This window comes from Salvelinus namaycush, chromosome 3 (genome assembly GCF_016432855.1).
Source record: "Salvelinus namaycush isolate Seneca chromosome 3, SaNama_1.0, whole genome shotgun sequence".
In the NCBI taxonomy this organism is placed as follows: domain Eukaryota; kingdom Metazoa; phylum Chordata; class Actinopteri; order Salmoniformes; family Salmonidae; genus Salvelinus; species Salvelinus namaycush.
Window position 1 is genome coordinate 49,467,106 of NC_052309.1, and position 19,771 is coordinate 49,486,876.

At 41.8% G+C, this 19,771-nt stretch overlaps 1 protein-coding gene across 2 annotated transcripts in view; it reads right to left on the reverse strand.

Annotated features, from left to right (window-relative positions):
- Positions 1-19,523, reverse strand: part of LOC120044394 (gamma-aminobutyric acid receptor subunit beta-2) — a 76,235-nt gene extending 56,712 nt beyond the window's left edge. Inside the window, exons 1-3 of one of the 2 annotated variants that reach the window (XM_038989024.1) lie at positions 19,441-19,523; positions 19,213-19,304; positions 18,452-18,519 (exon numbers count right to left, since the gene is read on the reverse strand). In XM_038989024.1, coding sequence (XP_038844952.1) covers positions 18,452-18,519; positions 19,213-19,304; positions 19,441-19,523 — 243 coding nt within the window. The remainder of the gene's footprint in view (positions 1-18,451; positions 18,520-19,212; positions 19,305-19,440) is intronic. The other variant, XM_038989026.1, reaches the window with a different exon arrangement.
- Between the last annotated feature and the right edge of the window lie 248 nt (positions 19,524-19,771).

The window sequence follows — 19,771 nt, forward strand, 5'->3', positions numbered from 1 at the left end:
TTCTCTCACTTGGTGTGACTTACAGGAGAGTGTAGGGGGGGGGGGGGGGGTTGTATTTATTTCAATGCATTTGGGTACATCTTCGCATTCTAAATCAACTGATATGGTAGCTTAATGACTTTAAATTATTTTGGGTTATCCAAGGAGTCACGTTATTTCTGAGAGAGATTGGATCTTTCCTCACAAGCATATTTCAAGCCAAACTGGGAGAAGGATCGTTCTTGAATTATGGTGGCATTTGGGCATGGCATTTTGGGAAAAAATGAATTACATTTTTCTAGATTTGTATTCATTTAAATGTATTTGAATAAAATCTAAATCAACTAATATGGTAGCTTAACGACTTTAAATATTTTTTACCATTATGATAACATTGTGCCACCAGTAGGAGTAGTAACACCAATGATGGTAACACCAATGAGAAATGTTATGTAAATCAGGATCTGAAATAGAGGCCACAAATGCTTAAATATAAGGTTATCAATTCTTTCAAAATAATTTACTAAAGTGATATGATTAATCATTTTGCTCACAATGTTATTTCCTTTCACTTAAATTGACTAACACCAAGTGACACTTTGGATTTAGACACCTTAAATTAACAATTGAAGCCTCAAATTTATGACATACTAGAAGGATGTAATTAGCTAATAATTTTCTTTAATATTGACCCCTACTCCGATAACAGTTTGCCACTGGAGAGAATGCTCAAGGTCCTTGTAATGTAATTGACGTGATTTTCAAGACGGTAACACCAATGACATAAAACTGAGGGGCACGCATTATACAACAACAAAAAAATATATATATATTTTAATAACCTTCTTTGTTTTATTGATACAGCATATACAATATTAAATATTTGTGTTCACATTCGAGTACTCAAAATAATAGACAGATATCTCTAAATCGCCAAAATATGTCACTACACCTCTACACATCTCCAGTGGGACAATCCAACTTGCTAGGCCCTAGTAGTTTATACAATGCATACAAATAAATATATGTTTTGCATTATAAAGGACTTACATAGGATTTCTTATTAAATAACAGGTAAATAAAGCTGAAAATGTATTATTTGTTTTTGAAATATTAAAGTGTTTTTACACGTTGCCCAAATCAAGGGACATAATGTACCACTGCAATTCAAGAATGACCCAAAATAGACATATCTCACACCAGCCAATGAATAGGCACAAACTGCGGGACTAGGTTTGCTGTCAAACCTAGGTGTCATACATGCTGCAAACAGCGTTAAAATGAAACCCAAAGTAAAGCATCTTATTGGCATTTACACTAAAGGTCCCAACTTTCAATAATACATTCAACATGGCATTGTGGTCATATTATTCACAGATGATGTGAGCAAAAGAAACCTCCAGACATAGAAACGAAGTATGCCATATTAAGTTCTGTTTCCTCTGTCACAGTGAAGTTGAATCCGAGAGTGGAGGCCGAATTTTTAAACATGTTTTTGAGCAGAATTATATCTATCTATACTGATACTTTGGATGGGGAATACACGCTGATGCATGTGATAGAGCAGAACTGGTGATGTAGTTGTCAGATGGGGCTTCATTTGACTGCAACACAAGTACACTGGCTGAGAATATTTCAGGGGGAATAATACCCCACGCATGCTGAATTTTTGCTGGCAAACCGCAATACATAGAGGATATAAAATTGACTACCTCTTTCAACAACATCCAGTTCCCTGAATTTAATCCATTACGTGAAATAAACCATGTTGTTCTCCTTCCATTTCTCTGTATTTCCCATCCCACTGAATTCAATCTGGGATGTTACAGTGGGTATTTCAGAGAGAGAGAGAGAGCGAAAGAGAGAGAGAGAGAGAGAGAGAGAGAGAGAGCGAGAGCGAGAGGAGGCAGAAATCCGTCCGCTCCCACATGCAACAGCCCACATCCTCCTCGGAATGAAGGGAAGGGAATAATGAAGGGTGGATGATGCAGACGGGCATTGGGCAACCCTGACATGCACCCACTAATCCTCCTCCCTTCATGCCACCCTCGGTTTCCCCTCCTTTTAGTTAGCTCCCTGAGCCACTGTTGTCGGCCTGCATAATTAAAAGCTCAGGAATTGTTTTGGGGATCAGCTTTAGCATAACTGCTGATGCAAACCACTTGGCCTAGAAAGCACCTTACTTGTTCTTGGGTTCATTTTCCTCTCTGCTTCCTCTCTTTCCTCTCTGCTTCCTCTCTTTCCTCTCCACGGGGACTCTTATGTAAGGCAGCGAGACAGCACAGGGAGGAGAGACAGTGAGCCCAGTATTTTTGGTTTAAATCTGAGTTCTTCCGCTGAAATGTCTAAGATATTCCTTGGTTACAGGGTGTCTCATTAAATGCAATCATCCCTGCTGAAGAGCAACACAGTGATTTGACAAGTCTCTTTCGATACAGTATGTTTGACCATTGACAATACTTTTCTCAATTATTTTCTCAGATAAAACTCAGGGAGGGAAAAAACGAACAATATACTGTAGCTTGCAGGATAGCCAATTAGAGTCCTCGAGGACATGACACATTGGGAGAGCAGAACGATGACACTCCATCTCTAGTCGGTGTGAGCAGCGACACCTATTCTCACCTCTGTACCTCACACTGTGGCCGGCTGAAATGACTCGCTGTCCAGTCACAGGCACAGCGCTAACACTTCATATATGAAATAACTGCGAGCGGCTCCTTCACACTCAAGCCTGTAGGCGTAGCTTGATGAATCTTCTAATCATACACAGTGTCAGTGGAGTGGATATCTCTGCTTTCCACCACAAAGGTAGAGGGACAGGCCAGTAGCTCACTGCAGAGCATTTCTTATTCCAGCTTTAGCTTTTTACTGTTAAAACCTTTTGAGACTTATCCAGGGTCAGAGTTGATTGGCTTTTGATATGTTCTAGTGGAGGTATTGATCTTAAATCATTACAGTGCTATATGTGTACTGTGTAGTAAGGTGAACAGAAATACATCAGTCACACATCCACATATAATTGCCACTCAGCTATTTATCTAACAGAGACAAATCTAGGATTGTTGTGTTCATTTCCCCGTGCACAATATTCACATCAGATAGGAGAGCACAGTGTTCAGTGTTCTTTGCCCAACATCCAGCTGGGCCCATCAGTGACAGAGAGACAGCACCATGAGACAGCCACATGTGACTATTACAAATAAATAAGTAGAGCAAGCTCCGTCGGTGCTGCATCCACGAACAGCACACAGAGAGTAGCACTGGCGGCGATTAACCCACTTTCATTTGTCACTCCGCCTCATCCGCTGCGTCGGCCATTTTCGAACGCTGTGAGAGAACAGGTGGGGAGATTATCGGTCCACAATGAGCGGCACAAGACAATATGTTGTCAATTCCCAACGCTGCCCTGTGACACGCAAACAAGAAGCAGCAGCCTATGTGTATGTGCATAGGGCTGCGGCTATGGCCTGATGGCTATACATCCCGGCTCATTGTTCACTGTCGACGACACCACTGAATCAGTGCATAACTACTGTAGTCTAACCACAGGGAATTCATTACACGCCCGCCTTCCCTTGACATTTGGAGCACTATCCCTAATTGCATGATAAGCAATATCGGCATCATTAATAACAATGTAAGCAGTAAATCATTAGTGTTTGTCACTGTGTGTGTGATTGCTGTTAAATGAGCATGAGGGTATAGCTCAACTAGAGTCCCCCCAGCCATGCTATGCTAGGCTATGGAAGTGGCCTATGCAGTATACAGTAATAGCAGCACTCTGTCAGAATGTCTGTGTTCCCTTAAGGCTAGGCACCCTCCTCTGCTCACCCACTTCCCCCAGCTAGGCCAATCTCACACTTAGTAACCATGGGTACGCCCCATAGGAATTCGTTTATCATCCTTACACATTTCTTGGGTACAAAATGCTGTAAAAACCTGTTTGTTTTTTGCTGGGTTTCAAAACAACTTCCAATACTTTCAGTGGTTTTCCAAAAACGAGTCCTGGAATCAGTTCTAGGGCCAGCTGACTTTTACAGCTGTGAATCCAAGGGTTTTCAGCTGGTTCTCATCAAAGACATATCAAGAGTGGAGGGAATGAGGTAGTGAGAGAGAGAAAGAGAGATAGAGATAGAGAGAGAGAGAGGAAAGGAGAGATGTAGCATGAGCATGGGGCAAAAACTGAGAGGTGGAGTGGGAAGGAGAGATGGCAGAGGAGGTACAGCAAGCAATGCATGAGAAACAAGACAGGATATATGTGATGCGAAGGAGTGGAGGAGGGTGAGAGAGAGAGCAATTAGGATGTGCAGACTGTTGCGGATAAGTGATGCATAAGTCTTTGAGAAAGCAAAAAAAAATGAAAGAACTTGTACAGACAGTGTAGAAACTTGGCAGAGAGGCATGATTCAGCAGACGTGAGCCTTACTGGTGAAGAACAGGTTTAATTCTGGTACTATAAAGTCTCACTCAACTTCAGCCCAACTACCTCAGCACACAGGCTTAGGGAATTGACACTGAGACTGGCTGGAGCCAGGGTTTATCAACAGTGAATCTAGAGCAGGTTGAAGTTCTATGAACAAATGTTAATTGAGTGACAGACATTATATTTTTCAATCCCTCTGTGTAAATGCAAGAGAGAGAAAAATAATTCCCATGTTCACATGCCTGATAAAAGTGACTGATAATGACAGATAATGACAGCCATTATCATCTATAGCCAAGGTAGGAGCACAGCTAAGTCACACTTTTTAACACACGCTAGTTAACTAGGCTCACATCTTGGCAGTTGTTCAGATTCTCCATAGCAGCCTCTTCAAAGTCCCAAATACAGTGGCTTGCGAAAGTATTCACCCCCCTTGGCATTTTTACTATTTTGTTGCCTTAGAACCTGGAATTAAAATATATTTTTTGGGGGGTTTGTATCATTTGATTTACACAACATGCCTACCACTTTGAAGATGCAAAATATTTTTTATTGTGAAACAAACAAGAAATAATACAAAAAAACTGAAAATTTGAGCGTGCATAACTATTCACCCCCCAAAGTCAATACTTTGTATAGCCACCTTTTGCAGCAATACAGCTGCAAGTTTCTTGGGGTATGTCTCTATAAGCTTGGCACATCTAGCCACTGGGATTTTTGCCCATTCTTCAAGGCAAAACTGCTCCAGCTCCTTCAAGTTGGATGGGTTCCGCTGGTGTACAGCAATCTTTCAGTCAAACCACAGATTCTCAATTGGATTGAGGTCAGGGCTTTGACTAGGCCATTCCAAGACATTTAAATGTTTCCTCTTAAACCACTCGAGTGTTGCTTTAGCAGTATGCTAAAGGGTCATTGTCCAGCTGGAAGGTGAACCTCCGTCCCAGTCTCAAATCTCTGGAAGACTGAAACAGGTTTCCTTCAAGAATTTCCCTGTATTTAGCACAATCCATCATTCCTTCTATTCTGACCAGTTTCCCAGTCCCTGCCGATGAAAACCTTCCCCACATCATAATGCTGCCATCACCATGTGTCACTGTGGGGATGAAGTTCTCGGGGTGATGAGAGGTGTTGGATTTGCGTCAGACATAGCGTTTTCCTTGATGGTCAAAAAGCTCTCATAACCCTGAGTACCTTCTTCCATATGTTTGGAGAGTCTCCCAGATGCCTTTTGCTGAACACCAAACGTGTTTGCTTATTTTTTTCTTTAAGCAATGGCTTTTTTTCTGACCACTCTTCTGTAAAGCCCAGCTCTGTGGAGTGTATGGCTTTAAGTGGTCCTATGGACAGATACTCCAATCTCCGCTGTTGGAGCATTGCAGCTCCTTCAGGGTTATCTTTGGTCTCTTTGTTGCCTCGGATTAATGCCCTCCTTGCCTGGTCCATTAGTTTTGGTGGGCAGCCCTCTCTTGGCAGGTTTGTTGTGGTGCCATACTCTTTCCATTTTTTTAATAATGGATTTAAATAGTGCTTCGTGGGATGTTCAAAGTATCTGATATTTTTTTATAACCCAACCCTGATCTGTACTCCTCCACAACTTTGTGCCTGAACTGTTTGGAGAGTTCCTTGGTCTTCATGGTGCTGCTTGCTTGTTGGTGCCCATTGCTTAGTGGTGTTGCAGACTCTGGAGCCTTACAGAACATGTGTATGTACAGTTGAAGTCTGAAGTTTACATACACTTAGGTTGGAGTCATTTAAACTTGTTTTTCAACCACTCTACACATTTCTTGTTAACAAACTATAGTATTGGCAAGTCGGTTAGGACATCTACTTTGTGCATGACAAGTAATTTTTCCAACAATTGTATACAGACAGATTATTTTACTTATAATTCACTGTATCACAATTCCAGTGGGTCAGAAGTTTACATACACTAAGTTGACTGTGCCTTTAAACAGCTTGTAAAATTCCAGAAAATGATATCATGGCGTTAGAAGCTTCTGATAGGCTAATTGACATAATTTGAGTCAATTGGAGGTGTACCTGTGGATATATTTCAAGGCCTACCTTCAAACACAGTGTCTCTTTGCTTGACATCATGGGAAAATCAAAAGAAATAAGCCAAGACCTCAGAAAAAAAATTGTAGACTGCCACAAGTCTGGTTCATCCTTGAGAGCAATTTCCAAATGCCTGAAGTTACCACGTTCATCTGTACAAACAATTGTACACAAGTATAAACGCCATGGGACCACGCAGCCGTCATACCGCTCAGGAAGGAGACGCGTTCTGTCTCCTAGAGATGAATGTACTTTGGTGCGAAAAGTGCAAATCATTCCCAGAACAACAGCAAGGACCTTGTGAAGATGCTGGATTAAACAGGTACAAAAGTATCTATATCCACAGTAAAACAAGTCCTATATCGACATAACCTGAAGGACGCTCAGCAAGGAAAAAGCCACTGCTCCAAAACCGCCATAAAAAAGACAGACTATGGTTTGCAACTCCACATGGGGACAAAGATTGTACTGTTTGGAGAAATGTCCTCTGGTCTGATGAAACAAAAATAGAACTGGTTGGCCATTGGTCAGGAAGTTAAAACTTGGTCACAAATGGGTCTTCCAAATGGACAATGACCCCAAGCATACTTTCAAAGTTGTGGCAAAATGGCTTAAGGACAACAAAGTCAAGGTATTGGAGTGGCCATCACAAAGCCCCGACCTCAATCCTATAGAACATTTGTGGGCAGAACTGAAAAGATGTGTGCGAGCAAGGAGGCCTACAAACCTGACTCAGTTACATCAGCTCTGTCAGGAGGAATGGGCCAAAATTCACCCAACTTATTGTGGGAAGCTTGTGGAAGGCTACTCGAAACGTTTGACCCAAGTTAAACAATTTAAATGCAATGCTACCAAATACTAATTGAGTGCATGCAAACTTCTGACCCACTGGGAATGTGATGAAAGAAATAAAACTGAAATAAATCATTCTTTCTACTATTATTCTGACATTTCACATTCTTAAAATAAAGTGGTGATCCTAACTGACCTAAAACAGGGAATTTTTACAAGGATTAAATGTCAGGAATTGTGAAAAAACTGTGTTTAAATGTATTTGGCTAAGGTGTATGTAAACTTCCAACTTCAACTGTATACTGAGATCATGTGACAGATCATGTGACATTTAGATTGCACATTGGTGGACTTTATTTAACTAATTATGACTTCTGAAGGTAATTGGTTGCACCAGATCGTATTTAGGGGCTTCATAGCAAAGGGGGTGTATACATATGCACCACTTTCCAGTTTTTATTTTTTAGATTTTTAAAATCTTTTTTTCATTTCACTTCACCAATTTGGACTATTTTGTGTTTGTCCATTAGATTCTATAAAAAAAAATCCATTTAAAATTGCAGGTTGTAATGCAACAAAATAGGAAAAACGCCAAGGGCGATGAAAACTTTTGCAAGGCACTGTAGGACCAACAGGAGGTACACCAAAAGTTTTAGTGGCCCCCACTACTAACAGTGTGTGCAACACTAGTCACAAGTCACATGAATGTAACGGGCAAGCAGGTGGACTGTATAATGATACTCCTGCCACACAGACTGTACTGTACAGTGGATATGACAGCCTGCACTTCTAATGAGCCATGACAGGCATTTTTGAGCAGAGCAGACAAGTGGAAGCCTCCAACCATTAGAAGTCAAGTTGGTAAAGTCTTGTTGAGTCTGCAGTGTGAACTTACTGCCATTGGTGCTAGAGACATGAATATATATGCTCCAGTTTAACTGTGGAATACCCCTCTTGATCCGTCTAATTAAAAGCAGAATGCCATTGCTAACACATGTGGAAATAACGTGGCCACTTACATACACCAAGGGTGCCCCATAAAAATGATGAATGTTTGATGATTTAGTTCATGAGTGACAATTGTATTAACCCAGTGTTTCCAAATGCAGCCAATCAATAAAAGATGCAGGCAAAGCGCAAAAGCAATTAGATGTTACTGTACGGTCCTAGAAGGACAAAACACAAGAACCACATGTGTCTGTGTATCCAGCAAGACTGTCAATACCTTGTTCTATAAGATTAATACAAAAAATCTTTTAGGATGAGAGTGAGGGTCAAGATAGAAACACAGGATGACCTCATTGCTTTCAAACATCATTTAAGAATAGTGCTTGCTGAAAGCCTGTGTGTGCTGGAATCTCCGACCAACATAATTAATCCACTAAGGCAAATGATTAAAAACACTAACATTTCCAATCTGGACCGCAATTGCCTTTTAAATTGAACGTGCCGCCATTTGTTTCATTAACTTTTAATAATGAAAGGGGGTGTGCAATGTACAAGGAAGAGGTTTATCGCTTTATTGCAAAGTTGCTGAAATTAAAAAAGGGCATATCAAAGCTCAGAGGCAGCCATTAAGACAATTACTGGCTGACTAAACATGACATAGCTCCCCTTAGCTTGTGACTCATTTGTGTAATGGAGGAGATGGTCATGTGACATGGCCCGCCACACGTCTCTTCGCTGGTAAAATCAACATGGCAACGTTATGGGTTATAACAGACAGGAACTCCCTGCCCACTCACTTAAGCTGCCACATAAAGTATACAGTGTACAAAACATTAGGAACACCTGCTCTTTCCATAACATAAGACTGACCAAGTGAATCCAGGTGAAAGCTATGATCCCTTACTGATGTCACCTGTTAAATCCATGTCAATCAGTGTAGATGGGAAGGAGACAGGTTAAAGAAGAAGCCGTAAGACAATTGAGACATGGATTGTGTATGTGTGCCATTCAGAGGGTGCAAGACAAAATATTGAAATGTCTTTGAATGGGGTATGGTACAGTAGTTGGTGCCAGGAGCACCGGTTTGTGTCAAGAATTGCAACGCTGCTGGGTTTTTCACACTCTATAGTTTCCAGTGTGTATCAAGAATGGTCCACCACCCAAAGGACCTCCAGCCAACTTGACACAACTGTGGAAAGCATTGGAGTCAACATGGGCCAGCATCCCTGTGGAACGCTTTGACACCTTGTAGTCCCTGCCCCAACGAATTGAGGCTGTTCTGATGGCAAAACGGGGTGCAACTCAATGTTAGGAAGGTGTTCCTAATGTTTTGTACACTCAGTGTATACAATAACAATACACTTCACTAGAATGAATTAGGTAAAGCGCAGAGGGTAATCTTCAACATTGTCATACCGAACATCCAAGAGCCTCACCATGTAAAAGGTAATATACCAATATGTGGAGGGTAATATAACCACCGAGATTATTACGTAAGAGACCCATAAATTGACTCTCCCCTGAGTTCCACATACTGAGGAAGTCAGCAAATTGGTTTCAATTTCACTTTTCAATTAAACTACAAGTTTAGGAATGTATGAGTCTAGTGTCTTTTCGATACAATCAGCAAAATAGTTTTGTCTGAGTCAAACACAGAGTATGCGGAACAGAAGTTCCCCTGAGAACCATGTCTGTGATACACAGAGGCAGTGGGCCATTCTTGCTCTATCGTCACCGAGGCTCCTGAGAATACACACACCAGAGAGCATTGACACCAAGACCACTGTAGTTTGTTGATCACAACAACACGAGGAATACAACAGTGCCTAGAGCAGCCACAGACCTTGGAGATGTAAGCGAGATGTAAGCACGAGAAATGATCTAAAACGTTTGCTGTCTCCACGCCAGTCATGTTCATCAGCCACGCATCCCAAAAGGGCAAGGAGCCATCCTCACCATTACCATCACCACCGCCGTCATCGACACGATTAACCGATGTCCTTCACATTTGCATTGATAGTCAGCTCATTATAAGCATACATATAAACAATCTAATTGATATTCTACTTTCTTACTAAATGTAATATTAGGCGTATGACTGGATATACAATTGATCCCAAACTCTACAGGGACGTACATAATGAATTATGTAGAATGCCGTATGCGTTGCTGTTGCTCTCTGGTATCTACCCACACTCGCTTGTGAATTCCCTCCGCATATACTTGTCCCTGAATGATGCATGAACCGAGCATATGAAATGTATACAAAGCCAGTGGGTCTGCCTGTGTCTGTACTCTGTTTGTCGATGGGCCCAGAGCGGTTAGTTCCCTTGGCTGTCAGTTGGAACAGGCAGGTTAAATAGGTCAAAGGCTTTTGAGTGAAAGGGACCCAAGAGACCATTACATGGCAACTGAACTGAACATGAAACCATTTGCCATGTAACAGGCCACATGTCAAAGCCTGACTAATGAAAAAAATCAATAATAATAATACATTTTTCCAGAAAATGTAATTCATGGCAGTTTCGGGTTTTTGCATGTTGCTGTATAAAGGATTACATAGTATTATTACGACTTTCAACAGCCGTAGGTGAAAAATGTATGTCATGTCTCAGGCAAGGTTACCTGCTAATCACATGAATCACATGAATAATGTTAACCGAATAGATTAAGGGGAATGAAGCCAAATCTATTTGGCCTTTCTGTGAAACTGCTCTTCCACTTACTTGTTCATTTCTAAAAGACACTGCTTGACAAACAAATAGCTATACACTAGCCTGTGAAGATCGGGATTCGCTCGCTTAGTCACGTCAATGAGACAGGATTTGAAAGGATGACTTCGTGAGACTGTACACGTGAGTGTCACATTTCCAGAGCACAGAATCGCCCAGCCAGGATGGATGATCCAGCATCAACATGCATGTCGTCTATTATTTCATTGTATCTCAAATCCATTAAAATGACAAGACTGGTTTCCCCGCCATATGTAGCACTTTACAACAGCATCTAGTTTGAAATGTCTTCTACATCCCTTAGGGATATAACATATATTGCATTTTGTCCAGTACTTAGCGCAAACAGTCATTTCTCAGGGGACAATTTCACACACATTACTGCGCTCAGCTAGCTAATATATCCTAACTAACCTTAGGGGGATATTAACTCTGAATTCTTAAAGGTTAGGCATTAACTCAGAATGGTTGGAACCAGAGACAACATGCAACCTTTGGAAGGAGAGGCAGATGCTTACAGTCATCCACCATCCCCTTCCACAATGCCCTAGCAAAACCAACAGTGCTCACTATTGTCCCTAGTGGCCCATTTCCACGTCATCTCCCGATGTCCCCAGACATGGATGTACGTCGAATACTGACTAGTCCTGTGACAGTGGTTGATGGTGCTGGTCAAAGTTAAATGGAATGGGGGTGTGGAATATTGTATATCTTAAATGTATGCCTACATTCAGATATCTCTGTTCAATATCACTTACCCTTCCATTTCATGACCAGTTGTCCGGGAACAGGGACATTGTCCTAATGTGCCAAATAGTAGGCAAGTTCTCTGCATTTGAGGCTACTAAGCCCATTAAACTGGTCCGCGAGATTTTTGATATGTTTAGCAAGCGTCATCAGATAAGACCTTGTGTGTCTCTGCTACTCTATCATAGCCTCTCTTTCACACAGGTACATGTTTGTTTTCTTCTTTGTCAATGTGCCTCTTCAGTGTCATTCGGTCTAAATCTTCATCCATTGCTGCTGCTCAAATGGACTTCTTCCCTTCTCTCACTTCCTCGGCTACTCTCTCAAGAACCTGTTTGAAGTGTGTATACACGGGGCATGATACTATCTGCTCTGGAACAATAAAAATGCACTATCTTGAGTTCATATGCATGACACATTGCTAAAATACTATGCGTATTAGACATACAACTGACAAAACGTATTCATTATTTGTATGGGGTATGGTGAACATTGGCTCAACTTACCCCATGGCCATAACCTCAACTTACCCCAAGACAAACATTTTGACCATATTAGCCCACAGAGCTAGAAATGTGCACTTTCATACTAGGTTTATGACATCATACTGTAGCTTATACTGTACATAACTGATGTACAAAACAATCTTAAAACGATCGACTTTGGTTTAGATACAAACGTCATGAAACCTAAGGGAGACTGGGGTAAATTGAGCCATTGTCTATGTTCAGCATCACTCCATCAAGGGAAATATAGTATTATTTCTAAGAAATATATCAACATGTACACTGAGTGTAAAAAACGTAAAGGATACCTGCTCTTTTCATGACAAAGACTGACCAGGTGAATCCAGGTGAAAGCTCTGATCCCTTATTTATATAAATTGTCAAATACAGTTCAATCAGTGTAGATGAAGGGGAGGAGACAGGTTAAAGAAGGATTTTTAAGCCTTGAGACAATTGAGACATGGATTGTGTATGTGTGCCATTCCGATTGTGAATGGATTTAAGTGCCTTTGAACGGGGTATGGTAGTAGGTGCCAGGCACACCGGTTTCAGTGTGTCAAGAACTGCAATGCCGCTGGGTTTTTCACACTCAACAGTTTCCCGATACACCATCCAAAGGTCCTTCAACCAACTTGACACAACTGTGGGAAGCATTGGAGTCAACATGGGCCAGCATCCCTGTGGAACGCGTCCATGTCCCGATGAATTGAGGCTGTTCTGAGAGCAAAAGGGGGTGCAACTCAATATTAGGAAGGTGTTCCTAATGTTTTGTACACTCAGTGTATTTCAGGATGTTGTGTATCCCTGGAAATAATCAGTTACAGTTTTGAATACATAACTTGTCCAAAAAAAGTGGTATCTTGGCACAACTTACCCCGGGTATGGGGTAAATTGAGCCGTGGGACAGGGAAAGTTGAGGGGCCTCCAAATTTCTGTACTGAATGAAATATTACCACTACCTTTTTAAAGCCATGTCTATCTTGATTTCCCAAACACAATTCAAAACAATCACTTTTTCTCTTTTAAAAATGTTAAGCATAGTTTAACACATGCTTAACACCTAACAAACGCTTTGTAAGAATTTGTACTTTTTTTTAACATAGGCCAGGCCCTGGTGTTACCTCATATCCCAGCGATAAGGCCTTGCATTACACCTGGGTAGAAAACACCTCAATTTGCTCAACTTGCTATTGGCTCAACAATTGGCTCAACTTTACCTCATGGCCAATGGCTCAATTTACCCCAAGACAAACATTTGGACTATATTAGCCCACACAGCTACAAGGATGCACTATCATGCTAGATTTAGGACCTTATATTGAACATTATAAAGAACCCAACTGATGTATAGAACAATCTGTAAATGACCTACTTTGGTTTAGATACCAGAATCATGGAACCTCTAACACAATATATTCATTTGACTTGGTTTCTTCCTTTACCGACTGCATGAAAGGATGACCTCTTCCTAAATACTTGGTGACATGATTAATGTTGTGTATGGTTGCTTAGAAACAACGGGGGGCTCAATTAACCCAGAGGTCATCCTGATCTTCCTGTCTGGGTTGGCGCCCCCCCTTGGTTTGTGCTGTGGTGGAGATCTTTGTGGGCTATACTCGGCCTTGTCTCAGGATTGTAAGTTGGTGGTTGAAGATATCCCTCTAGTGGTGCGGGGGCTGTGCTTTGGCAAAGTGGGTGGGGTTATATCCTTCCTGTTTGGCCCTGTCCGGGGGTATCTTCGGATGGGGCCACAGTGTCTCCTGACCGCTCCTGTCTCAGCCTCCAGTATTTATGCTGCAGTAGTTTATGTGTCGGGGGGCTAGGGTCAGTTGGTTATACCTGGAGTACTTCTCCTGTCTTATCCAGTGTCCTGTGTGAATTTAAGTATGCTCTCTCTAATTCTCTCGTTCTCTCTTTCTTTCTCTCTCTCTGAGAACCTGAGCCCTAGGACCATACGTCAGGACTACCGGGCATGATGACTCCTTGCTGTCCCCAGTCCGCCTGGCCTTGCTGCTATTCCAGTTTCAACTGTTCTGCCTGCGGTTACGGAACCCCTACCTGTCCCAGACCTGCTGTTTTCAACTCTTAATGATCGGCTATGAAAAGCCAACTGACATTTATTCCTGATTATTATTTGACCATGCTTGTCATTTATGAACATTTTGAAAATCTTGGCTCTCTCTAATTTTCTCCTTCTCTCTTTCTTTCTCTCGGAGGACCTGAGCCCTAGGACCATACGTCAGGACTACCGGGCATGATGACTCCTTGCTGTCCCCAGTCCGCCTGGCCTTGCTGCTATTCCAGTTTCAACTGTTCTGCCTGCGGTTATGGAACCGCCACCTGTCCCAGACCTGTTGTTTTTCAACTCTTAATGATCGGCTATGAAAAGCCAACTGAAAATTATTCATGATTATTATTTGACCATGCTTGTCACTTATGAACATTTTTGAACATCTTGGCATAGTTCTGTTATAATCTCCACCCGGCACAGCCAGAAGAGGACTGGCCACCCCTCATAGCCTGGTTCCTCTCTAGGTTTCTTCCTAGGTTTTGGCCTTTCTAGGGAGTTTTTCCTAGCCACCGTGCTTCTACACCTGCATTGCTTGCTGTTTGGGGTTTTAGGCTGGGTTTCTGTACAGCACTTCGAGATATTAGCTGATGTACGAAGGGCTATATAAAATAAACTTGATTGATTGATTGATTGGTTCAACTTAACCCACTCGCCCCTTTCAGCTTCATGTGTCATCTCAGGAACACTCAGACTACAATATTTTAAACGTATTGCAATAAATGTGTCCAACTATGCCAACATAAACACGCCTCGGGTAAATTTTGCTCCACGTTGTATCTCTCAATCACTTAATCACACAGTATAGTAATCCTTTGATACAGCCCATTCTGTTCTTCACAGTTTTCCACAGATATGTCTGTGATATCTTGATCTCCACAGCTGCCATGAATCGACTGTGCTGTGTTTCAAAATGGAGGGCTCTGCATTCTGAGCACCTTCTCCAGCAATCAATAAGCTCCTCTTGACCTTTGTCTACATCAATAATGGTATTTCTGATTTTTGGAATAGGAGAAGAAGTTTGTCTCATCCTCGACACAGAGTATTTCTTTCCCCAAGGACTCTGTTGGCATAGTCTTTGACAATAAAATGGCTCATTCAACAGTAATATTACTCAACTAGGAAGAAAAGAAAGAAAGAAAGAAAGAAAGAGAGAAAGCGAGAAAGAGAGAGAGAAAGAAAGGAGTTTAAATGTAGGGCAACACTGCAGTAGATTCTACCATGAAAAAAAATGAACTAGCTGCATGGAGTTGCAGTTGCTCTATTTCATTTGTATTATGTGTGTTCTATTGTGTGTGTCTATCTCTGAATCATATGAACCCCAAGCAACATTAGGTGCATGACCTTCCCTCCAACCTAACGGACACTGCCTCTCCAAATAGCAGGTTGTTAATGTTAGGACACTTTCTCGCGCACCAGGCCAGGCCTGACGCCAAGGATTTACTTCGCCCAGCCTTACATCTAACCTTTTCTCTCCTCCCAGGGCTCTGGATGGAGGAACACCCAGGAGCAGAAGACCTTTTCGGGGAATGTGCATTCAAACACAGGCCTATTATATACCTGGCACGCTGGATCAACATACGTTACGTGACTCAGTAACCACGGCGAATTCCAACCAGAGGACAGACGGCACCTGGGGCCTTTGTTCCACAGACCAAGCACACAACCACGGAGCTCCCTTCCCTGGCTCTAATGAGTTAACATTGTCCGAGGCAGGTAGAGGAGCTGCTAAAGACATGGTGCTGCTGGAGTACAGCGGAGGAGGGTGGGAGAGGATGGGTTGTCGGTAGACATAAAAAAACGTCACCCTCACTCAGCCTCTTGTTAAAAGGGGTGCATTAGGAAACCCTACTGTCCCATCCCCTCCTTCCAGTCCACTATGTGGGCTTCTCTGGGGAAGTAGTGAGGCGTATGCTTTCAACCAACTATGTGGCCTGAGTCTAAAGAGAAGAAGAAGCCATCCGTATGTCACGATCGTCTTGATAAGAGAGAGAGGACCAAGGCGCAGCGCGTGAAAAATACATCTTCTTTAAATGAAGGAAAAACAAACACTTACAAAATTAACGATCGTGAAGCTAAACCTGAACTAAGTGCACACATGCAACATAGAACATAGACAACTACCCACAAAAGCCTACTTCCTATGGCTGCCTTAAATATGGCTCCCAATCAGAGACAATGAATGACAGCTGTCTCTGATTGAGAACCAATCTAGGCAGCCATAGACATAACTAGACAACTACACTCTTCTCTGCCCCATACACATACAACACCCCTAGACACTACAAAACATATACATTCCCCATGTCACACCCTGACCTAACTAAAAAACATACAGAAAACAAAGAATACTAAGGCCAGGGCATGACACCGTATCCTAGCTATGATTTTAAGAGGAGCTAAAAGCTTGGGGGAGCTGAGATTAAAGAGGAGGCACCACAGAGTAGTGATGGGGGGGAAATGTATACAGTTACATATTGCGGTACTATTTTTGACAATATTATACCGATCATTTGACTCAAAGTATTGATTAAAAAATATATAATAAAAAAAAAGTACAACTTTTTGGAAGAGCGCAATCCCTCTCCTATTTCTACTTCCAGCCCGGCTTTGTGGATTAGCGCAACGTGATAATAGTCGCTGAGCATATTTGTTGAAAGCATTAAAGGTAAAATCATTATCCAAAACAATAACTCAGGTGGAGATTAAACATGCAGACGCATAACAAAGGCCAACTTTTTGTCATCACACAGGGGTCATCCACATTGCCACAGGCAGCTGCCTACCATGACGTAACCTTCAGTCATGGTGCGTTGGCCACTCGCTTTGGCGACACAGTGAAAATCACTGTTTAATCTGGATGAAGGCATGCAGGAGTCAGAGCCAGACACATCAAAATGTGGAGGGCACTAGACCAGTGATCTATGCGTTTACTCTCTCTGGCCTTCCTCTGACATCATGCAAATGCATGCTAATATGGATGACAATGGCAACTTCCACGAGTAACATCTTGTAAATCATACATCTTGTTTTATACAATAAACCCAACTGGAATTACATTTGGTCTGGTGGATGACTATGATGACAACAGTTTAAACTAAAGCCTATGGGTATTTGTGCCAGAAACAGTCAATTGTGTCCTCTTAACTTCGTATTATGATGAGTCCCATTACAACTGGAAAACATAATTACAACAACCAGTAGAGTTGAAATGTACCTGAGCAAAACTAGACCTTTGTATGTGTCTGCTATTTCATCACAAATGCAGTCATTGTATGCGAACTCAGCAGTAATCTAAATACATGCATTAATAATATTATTTATAATAATAATATCAATTTCAGTGTCATATAAAAAGGCCTTATTGGTCTACTACAATGGAGGCATACGTCTTCTCGTAACACGTGTTAAATCTGAGACACGACAACACAACTGAGAACACACTAATAGCAGAGATTAGCAGAGATATTGACATGACTGGAAGCATAACCATGGATTTGATCCAAAACATACCCAAGGGTTTGGTGGAGGGACCTTTCCTCTCAGTCAAAGCCTGTAAAACCTGTCACCCTTTACATTGATGTGCAGTTCTGACTAAGTAGCACTAGAGGATGCTCTTGCATGGAGCAAAACTTGTCTCCAGCAGTGTGCACTTCATAGATTCCTTGAAACATTAGTATTTCCAGGCTACCCCGACCAGTAAACACATTACAAAGACTCAAACCACTTTGTTCACTCTTCTCAAACACAGGTATGTGACATGTCAACCAACCCCGTGTGTTCATCCCATAAGGCAGGCGCTTCCATAATCAACTGACATGCAATTGAAATTCTGGTTACAACCTGAAACATGTTTTCAGTTATGGGTGGATTAGCAACAACATGCTAGGCCTATGGGTGTGAATTTAAAAACGTCGATAGTCATAGTAAAATGTAAAATGGGTTGTTGCCATTGAGATGACTTCTGAAGGTGTTTGGATTGTTCCTACCCTATTATGCAAGCAATCGCCGTAGGTGTATTGACAGTGCCTAGCAGATCAATACAGCTGTGAGAAGACGAAATATTTTGATAGCATCGGTTAGACTGGTAGCCTATTCCGTGCAGTGCGCTGGGGGGTTTCCTTTGGGAAAGACAGTGTGTGGAATATCAGAGCAATGCCCACAAATCATTAGGAGAGGGTGATAATCGAGTACTTACCATATTGACTTCAGATACCATGTCTATGCTGGCTATGTCTATATTCATCCCAACACCCACAGGGGGACCTGCAACAAATCAACAAAACGGACCGTAATGTTAACCATTTCATCATTTTGGGGGTTTATAAAATGAATACCATAAACCACAAATGTGTGTTAACACTTTGAATTATAGCAACTGCGTGCCATCAGCACACGAGCAATCATTCATTGACTTGCTGTCAGCCAGATAACACGAAACAATATGGGGATTTAAAAAAAAAACAGGTGCACACGGTGCCTTTGATGTTCATCGCAAAACACCGTGCATGGTGCTTATTTCGTCTAAGTGCTTCCGAGGAAATTGAAAGTGTGTACCTATGTCGACCGCTTTTACACCTGAATAGAGAGATGACCGCGTTCGTAAGGTAGCCTAGGCAAGACACAAATCGCCGACATAACAATGGGTTGGGGAATTAAAAATCACGTTTCATGACACTACCGTCAAAATGTGTATCATTGATTGAGCAATCAATGTAAAATAACCTTCTGGTATTGTGTTATAAAGTGTTCGTAATCCGTGTCGTTTAGCACATGTGGAACGAGGTGGCCAAATGTATCTATAGGCTACCTGGACAACCGGTGGGTAAGCTATGTGCGTTTAACTTTTATAAAATGAGAAGGGATTTGCGCGATCCACCCAATTAGAGCAACAACTGGGTGTTATATGGCTGACAACAGAAACGTCAATTAGAGTTCGTATTAAATTATTTCAATTACCTCCGAAATCCGGCCTCAAGCGAATGTCATATCCTTTCAACAGTCTATCCACAGTTTCTTTTACGATTGACATATTGCTAGGGTCATTGACACTAGAGAAAGAGAAGGAATACATTATTATATTTACAGGCTTCTGAAGGCATTGTTTAAGTGTTTCCTACAGTTTTTCTACAGTACAGTGTAAAGCACAGCCATACAAAGTGAAGAGCATCTAAACGGACCACTTACCTTTGCGCACAGACCACTGCCACTATTACAGGAAAGGTCCAAACCCCAAAGTAGCTCATTTTTCTTATTCTCAACGCCGCCATAGTTTTGATATGATTTTGGATTTCAGTGAAGACAGACGAGATCCAACTTATTCTGGCCAGTGCAGTAATTCCAGTGTGGGACGCATGCGCATTTCTTACCACAACATCAAGAAGCAGTGGCTGCTGATGCTGGTGGTAGAGCAATTTCCCTGCCAGAGAAAATGTTTTAATGGGCAAGCGAGAAGCCTACAAGTTAGTTAGAGGCAAACGGATGAATCTCACTCGCCGTTCATGATTTTCTAAAACGT